General features: G+C 42.6%; 1 protein-coding gene across 3 annotated transcripts in view; it reads right to left on the bottom strand.

Annotated features, from left to right (window-relative positions):
• The window catches only part of LOC123962280 (BTB/POZ domain-containing protein 10-like), an 18,982-nt gene extending 1,364 nt beyond the window's left edge, over positions 1 to 17,618 (bottom strand). The window contains exons 1-7 of one of the 3 annotated variants that reach the window (XM_046038308.1): positions 17,467 to 17,618; positions 9,908 to 10,191; positions 9,447 to 9,768; positions 8,630 to 8,732; positions 4,689 to 4,809; positions 2,795 to 2,992; positions 1,643 to 1,753 (exon numbers count right to left, since the gene is read on the bottom strand). In XM_046038308.1, the coding sequence (XP_045894264.1) occupies positions 1,643 to 1,753; positions 2,795 to 2,992; positions 4,689 to 4,809; positions 8,630 to 8,732; positions 9,447 to 9,768; positions 9,908 to 10,130 (1,078 nt within the window). In that variant the 5' untranslated portion in view covers positions 10,131 to 10,191; positions 17,467 to 17,618. Of the gene's footprint in view, positions 1 to 1,642; positions 1,754 to 2,794; positions 2,993 to 4,688; positions 4,810 to 8,629; positions 8,733 to 9,446; positions 9,769 to 9,907; positions 10,192 to 15,054; positions 15,323 to 17,279; positions 17,438 to 17,466 lie in introns of those variants that run through there. The other 2 variants (XM_046038309.1, XM_046038307.1) reach the window with 2 other exon arrangements.
• Between the last annotated feature and the right edge of the window lie 1,644 nt (positions 17,619 to 19,262).

Below are 19,262 nucleotides of genomic sequence, written 5' to 3' on the forward strand. Positions count from 1 at the left end.
AGGAGCCAGCAGCTGGTTAGCTTAGCTTAGCATAAAGACTAGAAACAGGGCAGACTGATACATCTGCAGGAGCCAGCAGCTGGTTAGCTTAGCTTAGCATAAAGACTAGAAACAGGGCAGACTGATACATCTGCAGGAGCCAGCAGCTGGTTAGCTTAGCTTAGCATAAAGACTAGAAACAGGGCAGACTGATACATCTGCAGGAGCCAGCAGCTGGTTAGCTTAGCTTAGCATAAAGACTAGAAACAGGGCAGACTGATACATCTGCAGGAGCCAGCAGCTGGTTAGCTTAGCTTAGCATAAAGACTAGAAACAGGGCAGACTGATACATCTGCAGGAGCCAGCAGCTGGTTAGCTTAGCTTAGCATAAAGACTAGAAACAGGGCAGACTGATACATCTGCAGGAGCCAGCAGCTGGTTAGCTTAGCTTAGCATAAAGACTAGAAACAGGGCAGACTGATACATCTGCAGGAGCCAGCAGCTGGTTAGCTTAGCTTAGCATAAAGACTAGAAACAGGGCAGACTGATACATCTGCAGGAGCCAGCAGCTGGTTAGCTTAGCTTAGCATAAAGACTAGAAACAGGGCAGACTGATACATCTGCAGGAGCCAGCAGCTGGTTAGCTTAGCTTAGCATAAAGACTAGAAACAGGGCAGACTGATACATCTGCAGGAGCCAGCAGCTGGTTAGCTTAGCTTAGCATAAAGACTAGAAACAGGGCAGACTGATACATCTGCAGGAGCCAGCAGCTGGTTAGCTTAGCTTAGCTTAGCATAAAGACTGGAAACAGGGAAGACAGCTAGCCTTACTGAGTGAGCCTTAAGCTCACATGTTATATTACATTTGTTTGATCCATACAAAAGCTCGCCTGTAAAAACAACAATCCCTCGTATTATGGGGGGTTATGTGTCTGACTATCTCTTGGCCAGGTCCTGGTTGCCAGACAACTGCCGAAAACTCCAATATGTGACTGGCCAAGAAATATTCTGCATAACCACCTGTAAAATGGCGAACTATTCCTGTAAGTGTTTGGATTTGAAATTTTATTAATAAGATTTCGTTGGTGGTGTTGTGGAAACTCTGGCCTCAGGTTCAGCCATTGGACTTTTACAGTGAGTTGACGTCCCCTGTGTGTAGACATGTAATGCTGCCAAATCATATTTAAAGGCTTAGTAAAGGTTTCCTGCTGTGGCCCTGTGGGAAAGTTCCAGTGTTTTTCCTTTAACAAGTGAAACTGCTTCCATGACCTAAATATGTTTTTCATTCTAGGTTTGTTGTTGTTTTTCAACTCAAGTTCTCAGGGGCCGACAGTGTTGTGTTCACTACAGTTGGGCAGCTGTGGAGGAATACAGCTGAAGGCAAACCTCTATAGAAATGAAAAGTGTCAAGTTGTGAAATATTGTGCTCCAAGCTTTATTCTTGTAAAATGACCCATTTGCACAGTTATTATTGCCCCATAGAATTTACCAAATCTCCTGACTTTAAATTCCAGGACCAGACTGTTAAATACATGCAGTCCTTGTCTGCAGAGAGAAAGCTCTACCAAAAGCCCCCAGTAACTATTACATACATTATTCAGATTGTTAACACTTCTTTCAGGTTTGGAGACTAAGTAACAGAAGAAAACACTTTGACTGAGTACCTTCAATTCCCAGTCGGATCTTTTTCAGTCCTCTGTCCTTCAGCACAGACTTGGCCACATCTCTGTTCTCTATGTACTTGAAGAAGCGGTACAGTTTGGTGCTGTAGATGACTGTTGAGGAGAAGAGGGACATTCAGTACTGAATAATGAACCCATCACATGGCCTTCAACAAGTGATCTGAAGTGAGCACGGTCTTGAAGAGCAGGATTTGTGATTGGCAACGAATCCCACTAATAAGACCAATAATACTGTTACTTATACTTAACACTATACTGTTTGACTTCAAAACACTGTGGATGTCAAGCCCATTTGTTCCTACTGAAGATATTCATCTTGAAAAAAAAAAAACACAAATATTTATTTTCACTTGGTTTGAAAAAAAACTCAAACAGGAGGAAATGCTGCATTTGTTAGGGACTACTTTCAGCTGCGGATTAATTCACATTTGGTGCTCCAGTGAGTTGTTTTTTTTTTTTTTTTAAACACAGCAGTCAGACAACATATATGGGACGGACTTAAAATTAACTAGTGTGTGTGTTTTTGCAGTAATAAAAGAAGCATGTCATCCGGTGCAACAGTGTGACTCACTGATGTGAGTTTTAATAGTTTGTTCACAACAAAGGAGCTCTGTGACAGACACCTTGTTAACAAAATCAATGGTTTGGGACTTTTCATGGGATTTGTTGTCAGTAAAAATACACAATATCAGCAGACATATCCTTTGAACCAGCTCTAAAAAGCTCTGCTCTTGTGTTTTCTTATTTGCTCTCAGTATTTAATTCACAGATGTTACCATTACAGCTCACACTTGCTGCAGATACTGTCCTAGGTTTTTTTACTCCAATAAGCTTCTCTGTTTCAGCCTGGAGAGAATTTTCTCTGTGCAGCTGGAGGACTCAGAAGTGATTCAAGACATCTTATCACTCCACCTTCAAGTTTGTTAGAACTATTCTGAAAGCCAAAGTGTGAAGAATGCAGCAGCAGCTGTGGGGTGTGTTCCTGCCACTGTAACCGGTTTTCATAAAAGAAGGCATTTTAACGTGGCTCCTGGTGGCTCTCCCCCAGCCAGGAGGCTTGACATGCTGCCAGCAAAACAGGTCTCATGAGCTGTATAAACAGATCTAGCATCAGTGGTGATGACCGTATCTTACTCTGAGAATACTCCTCTCCCATCTGTGGAGGGTACTCTTCATCCCAGTCCACCACGTCGTCATCAGTCAGCACCACCACGTGACACTCCCTCTCTCCGCTCTGAGCGCTGGCCACCATCAGCGGCAGCACCATCTCCTCCAGGTAGCACTCAAACTGACGCCGGGCCCCGTCGTTAGACAGCTCGTGCATCAGGGCGCCTGGGGAGGAGAGGACAAGTGATGTAGGACACGGTGCTGCACCGTTTACTTTTTCCTCAGCCAGGATAGCCACGTACTATTTTAGGTTCTGGGGCTTCTGATAATGTTTTGACCACTAGCAGCACTACGGTGCAATTCTTTTACATGTGGGTCCCTGTTATGTTCGCTCTCGTGCACGTGCCTGCGGTTCACGTGAACACACAGTTCTGCCAACGTGCACTGATCGACAAGTGGCATTAATGCACCAAGATATGGAGGAATGTGTCAAAAAAGCCAGCAGACGGGGACTTTTAAAGAAAACAAGGCTTTGAAAATGTTTTCTGAGGAAGGAAATGCATTCAGTGTGTTTGTTAGAGAGTGAAAGTCAGTAAGTATAAACAGAAACTTTGTTTATAAAAAAAAAAACCTCCACAGGGCATTTTGAAGTTTCCTAACTGTAGAGCACGTTGAGTGAATCTGCTCTGAGCAGGCCAAATCACTGATTACTGCATACTGTCAACTTCCAAGAAACACAGGGCAAACCATAAAATGGTACTGGTTTTATTATTTTTATTCCTTATTGTGACCAAGTAAGGTAGCAGGGCTCTGGAAGTAAATAGAAACTATCCACAGTCTGCCCTGCTCTTGCTTCCTGTAAGCAGTAATCTCACCAATTTACCTCCTTTCTTCTTCTACAATGTACTAGCAGTCTCCTTCTCAGCAAGGCTGTATACTTGTGGAAAGGCTCTACAGTTGATGATATTCAGGCAGCACTGCACCAGTTATGACCTACATTCTGCCCGTGCAGAGCTGCTTAAACATAATAAATACGGATATCATGAACTCCTGAATGCAAACTCTTAAAATACACAAACAGAAAACACGGTTTATATGTGGAGCCATGATGTGGGTCTCTCCAGAACAGAGACCGATTTAAATTCGACTCAAATTAACCACAAGAACCACCACTATAAAGCTGCGACTAATGATGAAAACCCACGAAAACCACATCCTGCTGGTGCAAGAAGGAGCCCGGCTCGCCTTGGTTGGTTGTGTGCTTGCATAACAAGCATTAAATCTCACAGCTAATCATGACCTACTTACAGCCTAACACACACACACACACACACACACACACACACACACACACACACACACACACACACACAGCAGCCACTGTGAGCTGAAGCTGCTCCTCCCACACAGACACACTCAGAGAAACAAACAAGAGGCACGACCATGCACAATAACAACACTTATATCACGGTGTGATGTGCAGGATTGAGAAAAAGGGTTTTGCCACATCACAGGTGCATCAAATACGAAGTTAAGCAAACAAACCGCTACATCAGCCTGCCACTACACTATTCAGATAAACACTGATTTAATACTTTTAGTTCTGACTGAAGGGTTACATTAACAGCTGCAGTATATGTCGTATATCTGTCTATCAACAATATTACTAACTTCTTTTCACTTATTCTAAATGAAAAGAAGTTTGGAGACGTCTACGTCCATCAAATATGCAACGATGCCCACATTTAGTAATAAAACCAGAACAGTTGAGTTCTGATGCAGAAATCCATCCATAAAAAAAACAGTCCGCGCCACACACACTCACCAAAGTCCAGCAGCTACATCGGTCAGCAGCTCTACACACTTACAGACAGTTAACCTGACAGCTAAGCAAGCCGCACGTCAGGGGCTGTGTACTCACTGAGGTCTCTGCACTTGATGGTGCTGTAGTTGAAGGAGATACAGAGGTAGTCACATGCCTCCCTCAGCTCCGGAATGGAAACGCCGTCAGGGCAGCGGATTATCCCCGACTTGTAGTAATCCTGCCATTTTCAGCAGCGCACACACACACACACACACACACACACACACACACACAAATTGAAAAAAAAAAAAAAAAGAAAAAAAACCCCCACGCAATCACGCACACACACAAGCATGGGAGAAAACACAAGACGCCATTATTGATGCTGCTCGACTCACACGGTGGCAGAGAGAAAGAGAGAGAGAGCGAGAGAGAGCGAGAGAGAGAGCGAGCAAGATGGATGAGGAGGAGGGGGTGGAGAGGGAGCAGTGATGAAAGTATAATCCAGTGGACGTCACAGTCGAGAGAGAGAGCGGGGGGGGGTAAGAGGAGGAGGGGGTGGAGAGCAAAGGGTGATGAAAGCAAAAGCGAACAACGTCACTCTCCCTCCTCTCGCTGCCTCTGCCGTTTCCCAGGAGAGCTTCTACTCAAAACACCGCAGCCTGCGACGGAGACAAGCAGTTCGGGCTCCTCTCAACTCCCAGCCTGCACTTCTCTCACTTTCTCATGTCCCTGGGTTTTGTTTAATGCTCGCGGGCGCGCACACGCTCATCCCAGGATCCATTAGGGCACAACCATTATTAGCCCTTCAGTAATTCACTCACAAAGAGCGGAGGCAAACGGAGAGCCAGAAACATTTTGGAAGCCACGTGTCAACAAAAGGCCGACCAGGAATGCTTTCAGGAACATTTTCGCATCACGCCGGAGGACTGCGGACCAAGTGGTGATTAGATAATATTATGTCTGCTTGCCTCCAGAAACAACTTTAGTTTACAGTAGATGATGCGGTGCTGGAGGCGAGGGCTTATTTGAGCGTCAGACCTGTACAGGCATTTCCACTCACTACCTGTCTGTTTTCCCATGAACACCACGACATGCTTCTGCAACTTCCTGTCAGCACTAATGGGCGAACGTGTTGGCAAGCGGCCTCTGTGCATTCAATCAGAGATATTTAAGCTACACAGGGTCTGACTGAAGAGTCCCTCTCTGAGTCACGCTGTCAAACGGAATAGAAATATTTCTAAGAAACAGAAAATAAGTGAGCACAAAAATAGAAGGACTTTGACCTTGTAACACAATACTGTGCACACTGCACATAATACAATCTAATGTAAGATGCCCTGCTTTAAACGAACACTCTATTCGACGTTTAGTCTTGACCTTGGGAACAGCAGTTGAGAAAGATATGTCACCGCAAGGTCCATTAAGTAGCTGTGAAGCTTTCAATCCTATCTCATGAGCATTATCAGCATCACTTCCATTTTCTTTTTTAGCACTTTACAGACTCATGCGTGTTGGCTTTCCACGACAACTGTGCAAACATGATATGATTGAAAGCGCCACAGCAGCTCAAATATTGTAGCTGTTTGTGTGTTGACTCAACTGGCTTCATCTGTTTGGAGCAATATTTTGCCCCTGGTGAACAAGAGGAAGGGGTGACACTCACACTACTGGGAGGAATAAAATGTCCAGTTTAAAAAGTTATGTGACTGTTTTCTGTTGGTGTTTTCTGTTCTGCATCACTGATGGATTTTTAAAAAAAGAATGCGACGACCTTCATTGGTTATCTTAAGCGTGAGGGATGCTCGCCCCACCTCTCTTCCAGCGAACCCTCCAACACATTTTCTAGTCAATTCCATCACAAATTCAGCTGTCTGTTTTATAAAGTTCAGCAGTGCGCAAGCATTGCATGACGAAATTTTAAGTTGGGACTCATTTATTTGCTATCGGTCACGTGCTGTATGGAAAGGATGCAACAAAGGCTTCCAGCAGCATTTGAACCAGGGAGGTTATCCTGGTGAAGTCATCCTAGACCACTGATTTACAGTGGTACCCTTTGACTCACTTCTATGTTACACTTCTTTGTAGTAATAACTTTTATATATTTTAATTACATTTTGTTATAGCACCTAGGACTGGGCAATAAAACAATAATGATAATTATCACAATATAATTTCAGTAACAATATAACAAATGTTCAATAAATGTTTGTTTTAATTCATCCGGATCGCAAACAAATTAGCACTTCATTTTTCTATTAAGATATTTACTTTGTTGAAGAAAAAGGCAGTGAAAAGTTATTTTACTCTAGCATATTTAATGAAAAAGATCTTTATCATAATTGTTTGGAATGTTCTACCTCAGATATGTGAAGTGATCCACTGTTTGTCGTCACATGTTTGTTCTGACCATAAAGAAAAATAAAAAATTTTAAATTTAAAACCACGATTAACCGTCTGGTTTCTTCAGCTTTCACTCACGAGCACAAAACAGTCTATAAACGTGAAAGAACTAATTTTGATTTTGATTTGACATTTCGTGATGATTATAGATCACATTTTTTATTGTGATAACATTTATGGCCATTTCGCCTAGCAGGATACCCAGAAGGGAGTATAACAGCAGGAAGCCAGTTAGTAAGGCCAAGATAAAGCAAGATAAAGTGATGGTCAAATTAAACCACCACATGACTACAGAAATAAATACTAATGAAGAGACGACATCACATGAAAGCAGGTCTATAAAGATGGGTTTTAAAGGAGGTTACTGACTCTGTGAGCGTCATCTCCTCGGGCAGGGCGTTCCAAAAAGTTCCAACTCTAAATCTAACATCTTATAAACATCTTACAATATAAAGCAACTCAAAACAACTCCACTAACTAAAGCTTGAAAAATGAGCATGGGGTTTAATCAATTAATTGTTTTTTGTTTTTTTTTTAAGCGAAGGTAGTACTTATTATGGGACTGTTGTGGGATTAGATTGGGCTGCAGTGTACAGGTGTTTCTGTTTTTCTGGTCATAAGGAAGGACGATAGAAAAGTGGTTTAAAAAGTATCTATTTTCACGGATATGATTTCTATAGCTGCTGTCCTCTATACAGCCACCTTTCACGCATTGGTAAGTGACACAAAAAATAATCTTTAATGGAGCAGTTCTCATATCAGATCTCTTATTTACTCTTATCTCACATCAATTGAACAGTGTTTCTTAAAACAAAAAGATGGTGTAGCTTGTGGGTTACCAGCAGCTCTGGGAGGCTTTGTGTTCTTTCTATAGTGACTACATTTTTCTTTTGGGATCATTTGTTCCATTTTCTGTTATTTTCTCTGGTAAACACATCATCGTGTACAATTACCTTCCCCCTGGATACTGATTAAACTCCAAACTTGGATGTGTGATGAGATGATATGCAAGTATGTAAGTGAAGAGAAAAGAAAAAAAAGTTGGGCTCTAGTCTGGCAAAACTGTTCATGTGAATTATTGCCAAAACCTTTTCAAGATGCAGACAAACCAACCGGTACTGCTGTCAAATCACCTGTATATTTTTTTTTACATAGCTGAACAGAAGAATCCAAACAAAAGGCGAACTTCCATGCTAGTCTGAGCTAAACATCCCCGTTAGTACAAGCAGCAACAACGGACCAATGGACTGGAGGGAGTAGAGCGGGAGAGAGGACTGGCAGAACAGGACCAGGGACAGAGAAAGAGAAATATTTTGTGTGTAATGCAAATGGATGGATGGAGGGAGACGGGTGGGAGGAGAATTAGAAAGTGAATAAAACTTTGAGAGATGTGGTCTGTGTTTTAAAAGGGTTCTGAACTCACTGGGCCAAAGAGAGGGGATGGAGAAAAGAAGGGTGATGAAGTGATCTGAGAAATAAGAAGAGAGGTGAGGGAAGAAGAAAGAAGGTGTGGGGAGAGGTAAGGGAGTAGGGGTGACAGGGAGAGGGGGAGAGAAAGAGTGTAGGAACGTGGGAAGAGGGGAAAAGCAGGGATGGACAGCACACAAGAGAGAAAGCAATACTGAGACAACGACAGGGTGAAAACTCATTCTCACCAGAATGGCTCTGAAGACCGTTGAGCTGATGCCGTCAGCCACCTCAAACTCTCCTTTTTCATTGGGTCTTGTGAAGTTGTTGTCCCGCCCAGAACCGAACATCCTGAAAACAAACAACAGGTGAGGGAAAAACAACAAACAAGCATTTCTTTAACTTGTGATCGTGGGTGAACAAATTAAGTTTCAGATCAAATTCGAAAGGACAGCTCAGCAGAGCTGCGGGCGTCTATCCGCTCTGCTATCAGCTGCAAAGCTGGAACGGCACATTAATGACGGGGCTTCACTACTTCTTTGCAATCACAAAAGACAAGGTAGAAAAAGAAAAGGTGATATGATTTGAACAAATTAATAACCAACATTCACCCATCTGTATAAATACCACACCAACCAGGTCAAATTTAACGAGACGTCGGCTGGAACAGCTTTGGGACATGAAAGGAGAATGTGGCACAAAACAGGAGGGTGCTGTTCTTTCAGCACCAATACAGTTAAAGCTTTTTTCAGTTTCTGGGAATGGCAGATGGTGGGCTGGGTGAAAGGTGAACTGAAAAAAACGTCCAAAATATCTATCCTCTTTAGTAAAGCCAAAAGGGAAATAACAATAATAATACCGTTCTAACTGTGTCCTGCAGAATTATGCTGGACACGTTCTACCCTGCAGCACAGCACGTTTTGAAAACTCACGTCTCACAATAAATAAACTGTCAGGTGGTGCATCTATAGGGAACTGTAAGGCACCATCAAACATAAATCCTCCTTTGAACAGACGCCACAGAGGGTACATTCACCTACATCGAATCCATTTCTCAGACATTACCTGCCCAGCATGGTGTTAGGTTGAGCTGTGAAGATGGCGGGGTCCACCACAAATCGTGTATTGTCTACAATGAGCGTTACTCTTTCTCCCAGTCTCAGCCCACTGCGATGCCCCTCTTTACCGCTGAGGTCATACACGTAGATCATATCGCACAGTCCTTGGCCTACACTCTTGGAGTGGTGGTCTGCTCCGGGAGGACCCAGGGACCGAGGTATGTGCCCCCCGATCAGGGCCCCTCCAACGTGGGAATAGGGAAGAGAAACCCTGGGCGGGCGTGGACTGGAGGACCTGGAGGACGAGCCTCCGTCGCCACGTTCACGGTCTGTTGGAGAGGGCAGGACACATGGGGACCAGTGAAGCAAGCTTTCATGTCGCTAAGACTTGGGGAAAACAAAAACAGCTGCTGGGCAACTAAACTCTCAGGCTTTGTGATCAAGTCTAATCATTTGTTTTCTCCTCACCATGCTGCCGAGTGGGAGAGGTGACATTCCTGATGCAGGGCGTCAGCTGACTCTCTCCCCTCTCATGGGAGGAGTCACGTGAACGGTCGCTGGAGCGCCGCCATTGCTCCCGGTGATGTTCTGCTCCTCCTCTTTCTCTTGTCCCACCCACGGCACCACCGACGGCACCACCGACGGCGCTTCCGCTGCAACTTCCGCTGGCACTGGCGCCGTAAATATTCATGGTGCTGACCTGCTGCTGCTGGTGGTCTCCGTCCAACACTGACACACCACACTGCCGGTCACTGAAGGAGACATGAGAGCACACACAGAGGAAATCAAAGTTATGAGCATGTCTTCCGTTTCCACTGAACAGCTGCTGGACCTAAAGTCTGGACAACACAAAGAAATCTGGTGAAGAATGTCGTGTGTTTTATAGGGATAGAAGATGACCCAGAGCTACAGGACTACCAAGTTTATTCATTATGACTATTTTGACAAACAGTTACTGCTACTACCAACTATTTTTGAACTGATTAATCAGTTTGAGTAATTTCTTAAGCAAAAAAAAAATAATCCACTGATTCCAGCTTTTTAAATGTGAATATTTTCTGGTTTCTTTACTCCTCTATGACAGTAATCTGAATATCTTGGGGTTGTGGACAAAACAACATATTTGAAGACATCATCTTGGGCGTTGGGAAACACTGATCAAGGTTTTTTTATAGACAAAACAACTAATTGATGAATTGAGAAACCCTAACAAATACTTAAAGAATTATTTTGGTATTTTTAAACCTTGGTCCTATTTTCACATATTTTGGAGTCGAAATGACTAGTAGGCAATTAAAGTTTTCCGTGCTGTAGATGGATTCAGCTGCAAACCAGCTGCAGCGGCTGCAACATTTTCCTTCGGGGGGGAAATTACGCCCATTAAAACTACGTTGACAAAAAGCCTCTTTTTGATACCGACAGGCTAAGACTGTTATACCAGGTTTCTAACAACATCACGGAAAGGATCCCAGTGACACCCCTTGTTTTGAACCAGAAACAGAAGTCCCGCTCAAGGACAATTCTCGCTCTGAAATCTCGTGAAAGGCGAGTTGTTGCAGGAAACGCCGGTTGTGTTTGTTGTGTACATAGAGGAACTGCTAGCAGGACTTTATTTCCTAACATTACTCAAACAAAGCAAACTCCTCCCAGGTTTAATAATACTGAAATTAGGCTTTAATAGCAAGAAGAACACAAAAAAAGGGCTTGGACAGGCAGCTACTCTGGATTGCAGCTTGTTTCAAGCTTCAAGCGTGGCATGCATTAAAAAGTTCCCATCATCTTTTGGCCCTTCTATGACATCTTTAGGACTTCCGGTTTGGCTTACATTGGGGTAGGAAGTAAGCCAGGTAAACTCAGTTAAATTCCATATTAAAACTATAATACTATATCTATTGCAAAATGTGTGCAACTGGTTAACTGAGAAGGTAACGTGGACAGAAAGTCAAGTTGTCAACATGAGGAATCACAACAGGCTAATGCTCGCCACCTAAAGCGACACGTGAGACTCCCTCGACTCTGGCTGACAAAGAAACTACTGCAGGATACGGAAGAGACAATCGTCTCAAAACTCTAGACCAGCCGACCGTACCGTGATTACTGACATAATCAGACAATTCAAGAAATGGAAAAATACAAGTGGTCTGACACTGCTAATCATACATACATACATACACCAAAGCACTTGTGCATTTCATGCAACACTGAGACAGATAACTCAGATCAGATCAGCACAGATCAGATCCTCGCTAGGCATACTCATCTACACTCTCACACACACACACACACACACACACACAGTTGTGCAGAACTTGCTCAGGGGGTAACGGGTTTGTTTTTTGCGTGCCGAGTTCCAGAACGAGGCGAAAGCCTGTTAAAAAAAAAGGAAAAAGAAAAGTCTGCAGTCAACTCATGTGAACCCTTACAGGAGCAGAGTGCTGCAGAAACAGGGACGATACCAAACAACCAACCTCAGCCTGCAGCTACATGCACACGCTTCCCCAGCATCCATTAGAGAGGGTTTCCAGGTGAAACAATCGGAGTGGAACTCACTGAGGTGCGGGACAACAAACAAAGAGGCTTCAGCTGTTTACTCGCTCCACAGGCTGGTTTTTCAGAGGTTTTTGACTGATAGGTAATAAACATTCCACCTTGCCATGGAGCGAGTGATGCTTCCTGAAGTGGTTCCCTGTAATTCAGTGTTTTTCCAGAGACAGACAAGCAGCCCTGAGAGAGCTGTTATAATATCTGCCCTCCAGCTCAGAAAGGACTTAAACACGCAATCTTGTGCATACATTAAAGGCACAGGAGACGCACACACACTTTAGGACCGTTCTAAAAGTGCTGTGAATATTTCAACTCTTTTGACATTTTTCTGTTTAGGTTAGAATTTTCATGAACACAATAAAATCTTGCTATTGAGCTTGACAGCCATAAAATGGGGTTACAAACAGACAACAGGCAATTTAAATGGTGAATATGCGAAGATCTGAACCCCGAGAGAAGGGATGAAGATGAAAGTGCTGGCGTGTGGAACTAGTTATAACATATAAGCATCGGTTAATATGCTGACCAACAATACTGAACTGGATATTGCCACGTTTCGCCTGAAATATCAAGTTAATGCGGGCAGTCACGCCTTAGGGGATAACAAAAATAAGTACTGCATGATAACAACAATCATTCAGGACTGTCTCACTGTCTTCAGTTGGATCATACTGTATCGCCAGATACTAAAGGTAGATAATGATTTAAGAAAGGGAAAATGGTCTCAAACCTTTTATCACTACATTATTATTCAGTTGTAATATGATAAATTACATTCCTGTCGTTGTGTTGATGAATGTTAATTTCCATTTTGGTTCCACTGCGCCGCTGTAGCAGGCTATCTGATCAATAGAGCTGAGCTTATAAGGCAGAAACACATCCAGGTCTCAGTAATGAAGAGAGCCTTGCTCTCTTGAGAGGAGCTGCTGTGAAATATGATGATGACCATCTACTGTAGGCTGTGGAGTCCGAGAGATGGAAAATGGAAGCAAGGAGGGGTGGAAGGAGGGATTTCTTTTTTTTTAATTATTTTATAAAAATTAAGTTAGTGACATTTAAAGAGCCAGAGTGCTGCCTTCTACTCTGCACAGCACATGACCAGACACACATAAATAAACCACTAAGATATAAAGCCCTGACCTCGCTCACTGAGGCAGATTTGACATGGAGGTTTTATACACTTTCACACACCAAAGAAAGAAAAAAAAATCAATGCATATCAGTTATGAAATCTGAGGTAAGCTGTTCATTATTGAAAAATAAATGATAACTTTTAGTCTTTTGTTTCCATGCAGCCTCTGTATGCTTTGGCAGAGCTTCAGAGGCTGGTAATGAGAGAACCTCCCTGGATACTGGCTGACATCTTAACGTGCTGGACGGCCAGTAGGTGGCTGGCTAACTAAGACACTGATTGAATGGCTGATGGGCTAACCTGTCTGGGTGGGTAGACAGAGACGACTAAGATGAAGCATGACCAGTGAGTTGATGGCACAAAATGATCGACGCTGCAGTGTGATCACCTCACATCACTTTGAATTCCCACTAACACCTAAGCTAAGCCCAGTCAAGGTCACAGATTCATTTTAGTTTCATGGCGCCTAAGATTATATCTTAACATAACCTCTATATTGACACACCAGATATAAAAACACATTTTAACAATGTCAAAAATTTTAACTGTAAAGAAAACCAATGCATATGTTGCTAGTTAACTTTTGAATTCTACTGAAAATGGTAAAATTTCAGAAACCAAAGAATAAACCATAAACGTGTTCTTTTTCTGTTCAGCACATGTCGGCTTCACAGTATAGCTGCAGACTCTGGCAATGTCCTTGAAGACCGGGGTCACCATAGCAGCTGAGGAAAGAGAGAAATGTGTACACAAAGATATGCGCACCTCCTGGTTCAGTGTATTCAGGTGAGCCGACAACTTCCTTAAGAAACCCTGCATATCACTGCATGTGAAGAAATAGTATTCAAAGCTATTCATAGAAAGGCATAAAACAATTAGTCTGGCCTATTATTCATTATACCAAAAGCGATTACTGTCATAAACAAATAAGTCTCCTTTTCCAAACTGCCACAATTAAGTGGACTAGCAAGATATGACTAATTGTAATATGTTTATTTCCACTAGTGCCTGACAGAGCACAAATGCATGTTTTATCTCCAGTGGGATTTTAATGCTTAGAAGAAATGGGATCATAAAAACAAAAGCTGGTCTTCCAGCCAAACAGGCAGGCAGCCAGTGGCCAGACCAGCAGGGCAGAGGGAACAAAGGAACTGAAGAAGGCAATATTTCACTCAGGGCAGGCAGCTCCTCTCATCTTTCACATGGCAATGCAAATCTACAGCGGCCAAGATTTCACACAGCCAGAAAGAACTAGAGGGGGCTAACATTTCACTTGTCCAATTTCCTGTTACTGGGCGCCACCCCTGTGATATCACAATTTCCCTTTTCTTTTGCTGAATAGATCAAGGGCCTGTAGTGCTTACAAAAAGATCTGCATGCAGGGTTACTGTGTTAAACACAAGTTCACCAGCCCATCTAAGACACAATAACAAAGATGCAAGGCGTCCTGGCAGTCTATTAAAAGCACAAAGTGAGAGTCCTAAGGGGTGAGGGTCCCATCTATTATTTAGGGGCTGCTGACACCGACACACTGACGGGGCAAAGACGGGCAATCTGCTCTCTGCAGCAGTCTGGGCTGAAATCCAGCAAACAGATGCTGATTGTGGGATATAAACAGGGAAATACCCCATTATAACCAATAATATGAACAGCATCCTGACATCTGATATAAAATAATTATTGGAAATATGTGATTTTCTCGTATCATGTAACATACAAGGTTGTCATTAAATATCATAAAATCACTAATAACTCTCCATGAGTATCAGAGAGTCAGACGGAGTCCCATCAAAAATAATACAGTGATTTTCTTATAGGGCACTACTAGAATTATTTTAATTACAGTAAATCATACTAAGAGCCGGATACTAGCAGTGTGCACATGTAACGCTATGACAGAGCTAAAACCCCGGTGCCTTGAAAGCGGACGTGCACCTACCGGTCGGTATCAGAGGGCCAAGTGAAGACAAAGCAGCAGGGGATGAGCTGCGGAATGACAGCGGCACAAAAGCCTCCTCCGAACAAAGCGGGCTTGCCGGCAGCTTCAGCATCCTCGCTCATTACTTTCCAACTTAATCAGCATCGTTTCCCACACTCTGCCTGGACTTCAACTCGCTGCTAAAAAACCCACCGCTTCGACCCAAAGCTTTAAATGTGTCTAGGAGGCGAGGAAGACGCGCACCGGCTAGTCATTCAGAGTCACCGGAGGGACCTTAAACTGTGAATGGCCGCGTGCTCGACTGAATCAGAGCGGTGCTGCCTTCACGTGCTCCTCTTAAGCTCCCCCTTCTTAGTTCTCCGTCCACTAGTATTGCATTTCATGGACGTCGCTGTTTGTTCAAACAGGTTCAACCTGACCACATAATTACAATATTTCCAACATCATTTGAACGCACCATCAAACTGGCACTTGACTTAAATAGCTGTCTGCAAGACTGTCTGGGACAGTTTTCCTTCTTGTCAAAAAAAACAAACAAATATGGGGAACAATAAATAAGTCAATAAATCTGAGAGAACACGATTATATAAATATACCGACATTTAGAACATAATACATGAATAGGGGACTCACATATCCCAGGAGTCTGCATAAGCTAAATGTACCTGCAATGTTGTGCTGTAGGCTAGAACAGTCGCTATTAAAATGCAGGGCTAAAGGAATATCACAGATTACTCATATGTTGCCCCTCTTCTCTGCTCATTCAGCATCAACATTGCAAGTGCAAGACGTAACAGACCATCGACGTGTCCTATAATATAACTTCATAGCACAAACTGTATTATCCATCGGTTTATAGGGCCCTGGTCGATTCGGAACTGTGTCCCGCAAGAGGGACCGCATAGGCAATGTCACCTTCGTGACACCAGGGGACTCCTTTACACTACAAGACAAGCATAGCCTACTATATTAACTCTTTCAGGCTGGCGCGTATGAGGCACATGGCTGGATGAAAATCATGACTGCATTCTGGAGCTTATCGACAGCATAATCAACCATTTTTGCAAAGGTAAATTCTCAACTCCAACATTTTATGGTACAGGTGGAGCCAAAAATACGTCACATCCGGCTTTACGATGGTCTTTTCTTTTTTATCAGTCACCAGGAAATCAGATCATGCACACAGTATGGGATTAACCATCGGAACATCTGTCAGTACTACAGCACCAGCCTCCTGACTACTCAGTCAATCCACTGAACAGGGGCTGTGGCGTTGTTCTATAATATGATGGCATATTTATTCACACCGACTTCACTCCACTTTCTGAATGGATTTGGTGAATTGAATGGGTAGAAAATTAAAGTCAGTTACACATCGATCATCCATCAAATGATGTGCAAACAATATTGTCACTGCCTGAACATTGTTGACCTAAAAAAAACCCACATAAAATATCCTATTTAAGGAAATGACTACAGTATATGTAGTGCCTTGTAAGTTACAGTTATTGTGTGCAGATACTCGTACACTCATGGGTTTTCCTATAAAGTTATCATCAATAAACAGATGGGCTAACAAGTTCAGACATGTTAAAGGAGGAGTGGTACTGGAGAAATCCAACACCATGACCAATAACATGATTTAGAGCGAACAACGACACAACAGGTAACGTTAATGTGACTAATGTTAGCAAACTGTCACTACAGTTCCTGCTGCTGGGAAGTTAGAGGACGAGACAGTCCCAGAGCCAGCACACCAGCTCCAAACAGCGATACTCACTTTATTTGACAAAAAGACGTGTATTGGAGTAGAATCACATACCCAACATTTAACTGTGACCATCTCAGTAAAGGGCTTGTCATCTGCAGGGTGTTACGTTAGCTTGATACAGACCTAGCATTAGTTAACGTTAGCTAAGCTACATAAGATGAAAAATTAACTAGATATTCAATAATTTAACGCGACGGAATGTAGTTTCTCATGCCAGACAAACTATGGTCACATTGGAGGTAGGTTACAGTCTAGCATTATTAACTTCCACTGCCTTTTAAACCTAAGTTATCTTACATATTTCACCGTTGTTTAACAGATCGTGCGACAGGAAATATAATGACACATTTATTCTGTCTCCAACATCAACTGTCATTTTTGATATTTTTGATACATAAATTCTAACGTTATGTTGCCGTTCGTGCTTTTAAAATGAAAGTGAGTATGAACTTACCAACTGTGTCAAAAGCAAGAAGTCACTCGACATCGTGCTTTACAGAGACTTTAGAGCGGCTAAGAGGATTTTAGACTTTTTGTCTAGGCTGTCAACCGCTTAGCTAAACACCTCAACAGCAGTTAGACGGCTAACGTTAGCTAGCTAGCATTATAAACAAAAAGAGACAAAAACAACTTTTCTTTACCCCCTCGCGTTACATTCCGCTTTGACTCGTTGGCCGCTGTATATGGAAAGGCTCCATAAAACCCTCAGCTTATGAAGTGCACCTGGCTGTGCAGCCTTTGTTTTGGTTTGGGAAAGCGGAGTTCGCGTGAAACATATCGCGAGACAACCTCACATTACAATGGGACAACCCCGGCTTGCACACAACGCACGCGCAAACAGAGCGACCTATTTTAGCATACATTTAGACAAAAATCGACCTACGTTTCTGAATGCATTGATAACCAGTTACAACAACAACAGTCAGAGGAATTTGATTCATTTGTTTTTGTATTTATTCATATTATACAAGCCTAACATAGGCAACTTATTAAAATACCTATTTTACATAGGAACATACATTAAAAAAATACAGTGTGTTTCTATGTTGTGGAAATGCACAGCCTATTATTAAGCATAACATTAGATATCCGTTTTGACGTTTTACAGTCAAAATCCAAGTAAAAATAAGCACCCTAGGTTATGTCTACAATGCAGCCTAAAGCCTACTTCATTTAAACTAAGCTAAATGAAATTGACACTAAATGAAAAACAGGAGTGCCCGTTGATAGGGGCATTGTCAAATCATAAACAATATTGTTGGTCCAACTTTATATCCTTCAGTTTGTTGAAGTATGTCAAGCAGCTTACAACACGACCTGTTAAATAAAAGTGCATACACAATGAAGCTTTGCCTCGTCAGTTTCATAAATATCGATTGCATACATAAAATGAAATAAATAAAGTGAAAATGTAAAGTAAAAGAACATTCTAATAAAAGACAAACACATTCAGACATCTAGAAACGTATAAAACTATATAGAAAAATAGAAAGTAGCCTTAAATTCTGTAAAAGGATGTTGGAGATGTTGCTGCGACTGTCGACGGTCAAACAAAATCAGCCAAAGTCAAGTCAAATAAGTACTGGATCTCCTCCGGTGTCAGGTCGCTCAGGTCGGGCAGCTCCTCGGGATGCAGCCTCCTCCTCGTCCGGCCCGCCTCCCCGCTGCTGCCCCGGGCCGGGGCGGTGTGGATGCCCCAGAGCCTCATCTGCAGCCACTCCAGACGCTCCTGCATCTGCTTGTGCTCCCCGAGGTTGTGCATGAGCTGGACCTCACTCACCGTCCTTTTGCTGTGTACAGGATCATGAATTATAGGCCAGTTAGTTTAACATCGCGAAAACAGGGTGTGCAGGTAAGAAGGGGTTTAATAGCCTATAGCAGTGAAGGTGATCTAAATTGATCTGAAAGAGGCGATAGGTGATGGGAGTTACCTCACAGGGCGCCCGTCACAAAGAGTGAAGAGATGTAAAATGCAGAGGGAAACGAACACCATTTTATAGTCCACATCTCGCATGTTGATCTTCATGGCCTGTTAAAAAAACGAAGAGAAAAATAAAAATTATAGGAAATTCTGCCTTCTGACCTTCTGCCCTATTTTAAAATAAGTAAGGAAGCTATATAGGTCTAATAGCTTCCTTACTTATAAGTAAAAGTTTGTAAGATTTATCTTGAGTACCATATATATATAGATATCATATCTTTCATTTAAGTATATTAATATCAGCCTAAAAACTGAGTTAACTAAAACAAATTCAACAATTAAAGGAGTTGAGGTGTGTGTTGGCCTACATCTCTGACTATTAAGTAAAATTAGCTCAACATACCTTTGGTGGCGGCTTTTCCTCAGACTGGTAAAAAGTTAAAGCTGTGTACCAGTGGTATAAAGTGATGTCAGTCTGGTTTGGTAGTTACCTCCTATCAGTTTTGATAAGCACTG

The sequence above is a fragment of the Micropterus dolomieu genome, linkage group LG22, assembly GCF_021292245.1.
Source record: "Micropterus dolomieu isolate WLL.071019.BEF.003 ecotype Adirondacks linkage group LG22, ASM2129224v1, whole genome shotgun sequence".
Classification (NCBI taxonomy): Eukaryota; Metazoa; Chordata; class Actinopteri; order Centrarchiformes; family Centrarchidae; genus Micropterus; species Micropterus dolomieu.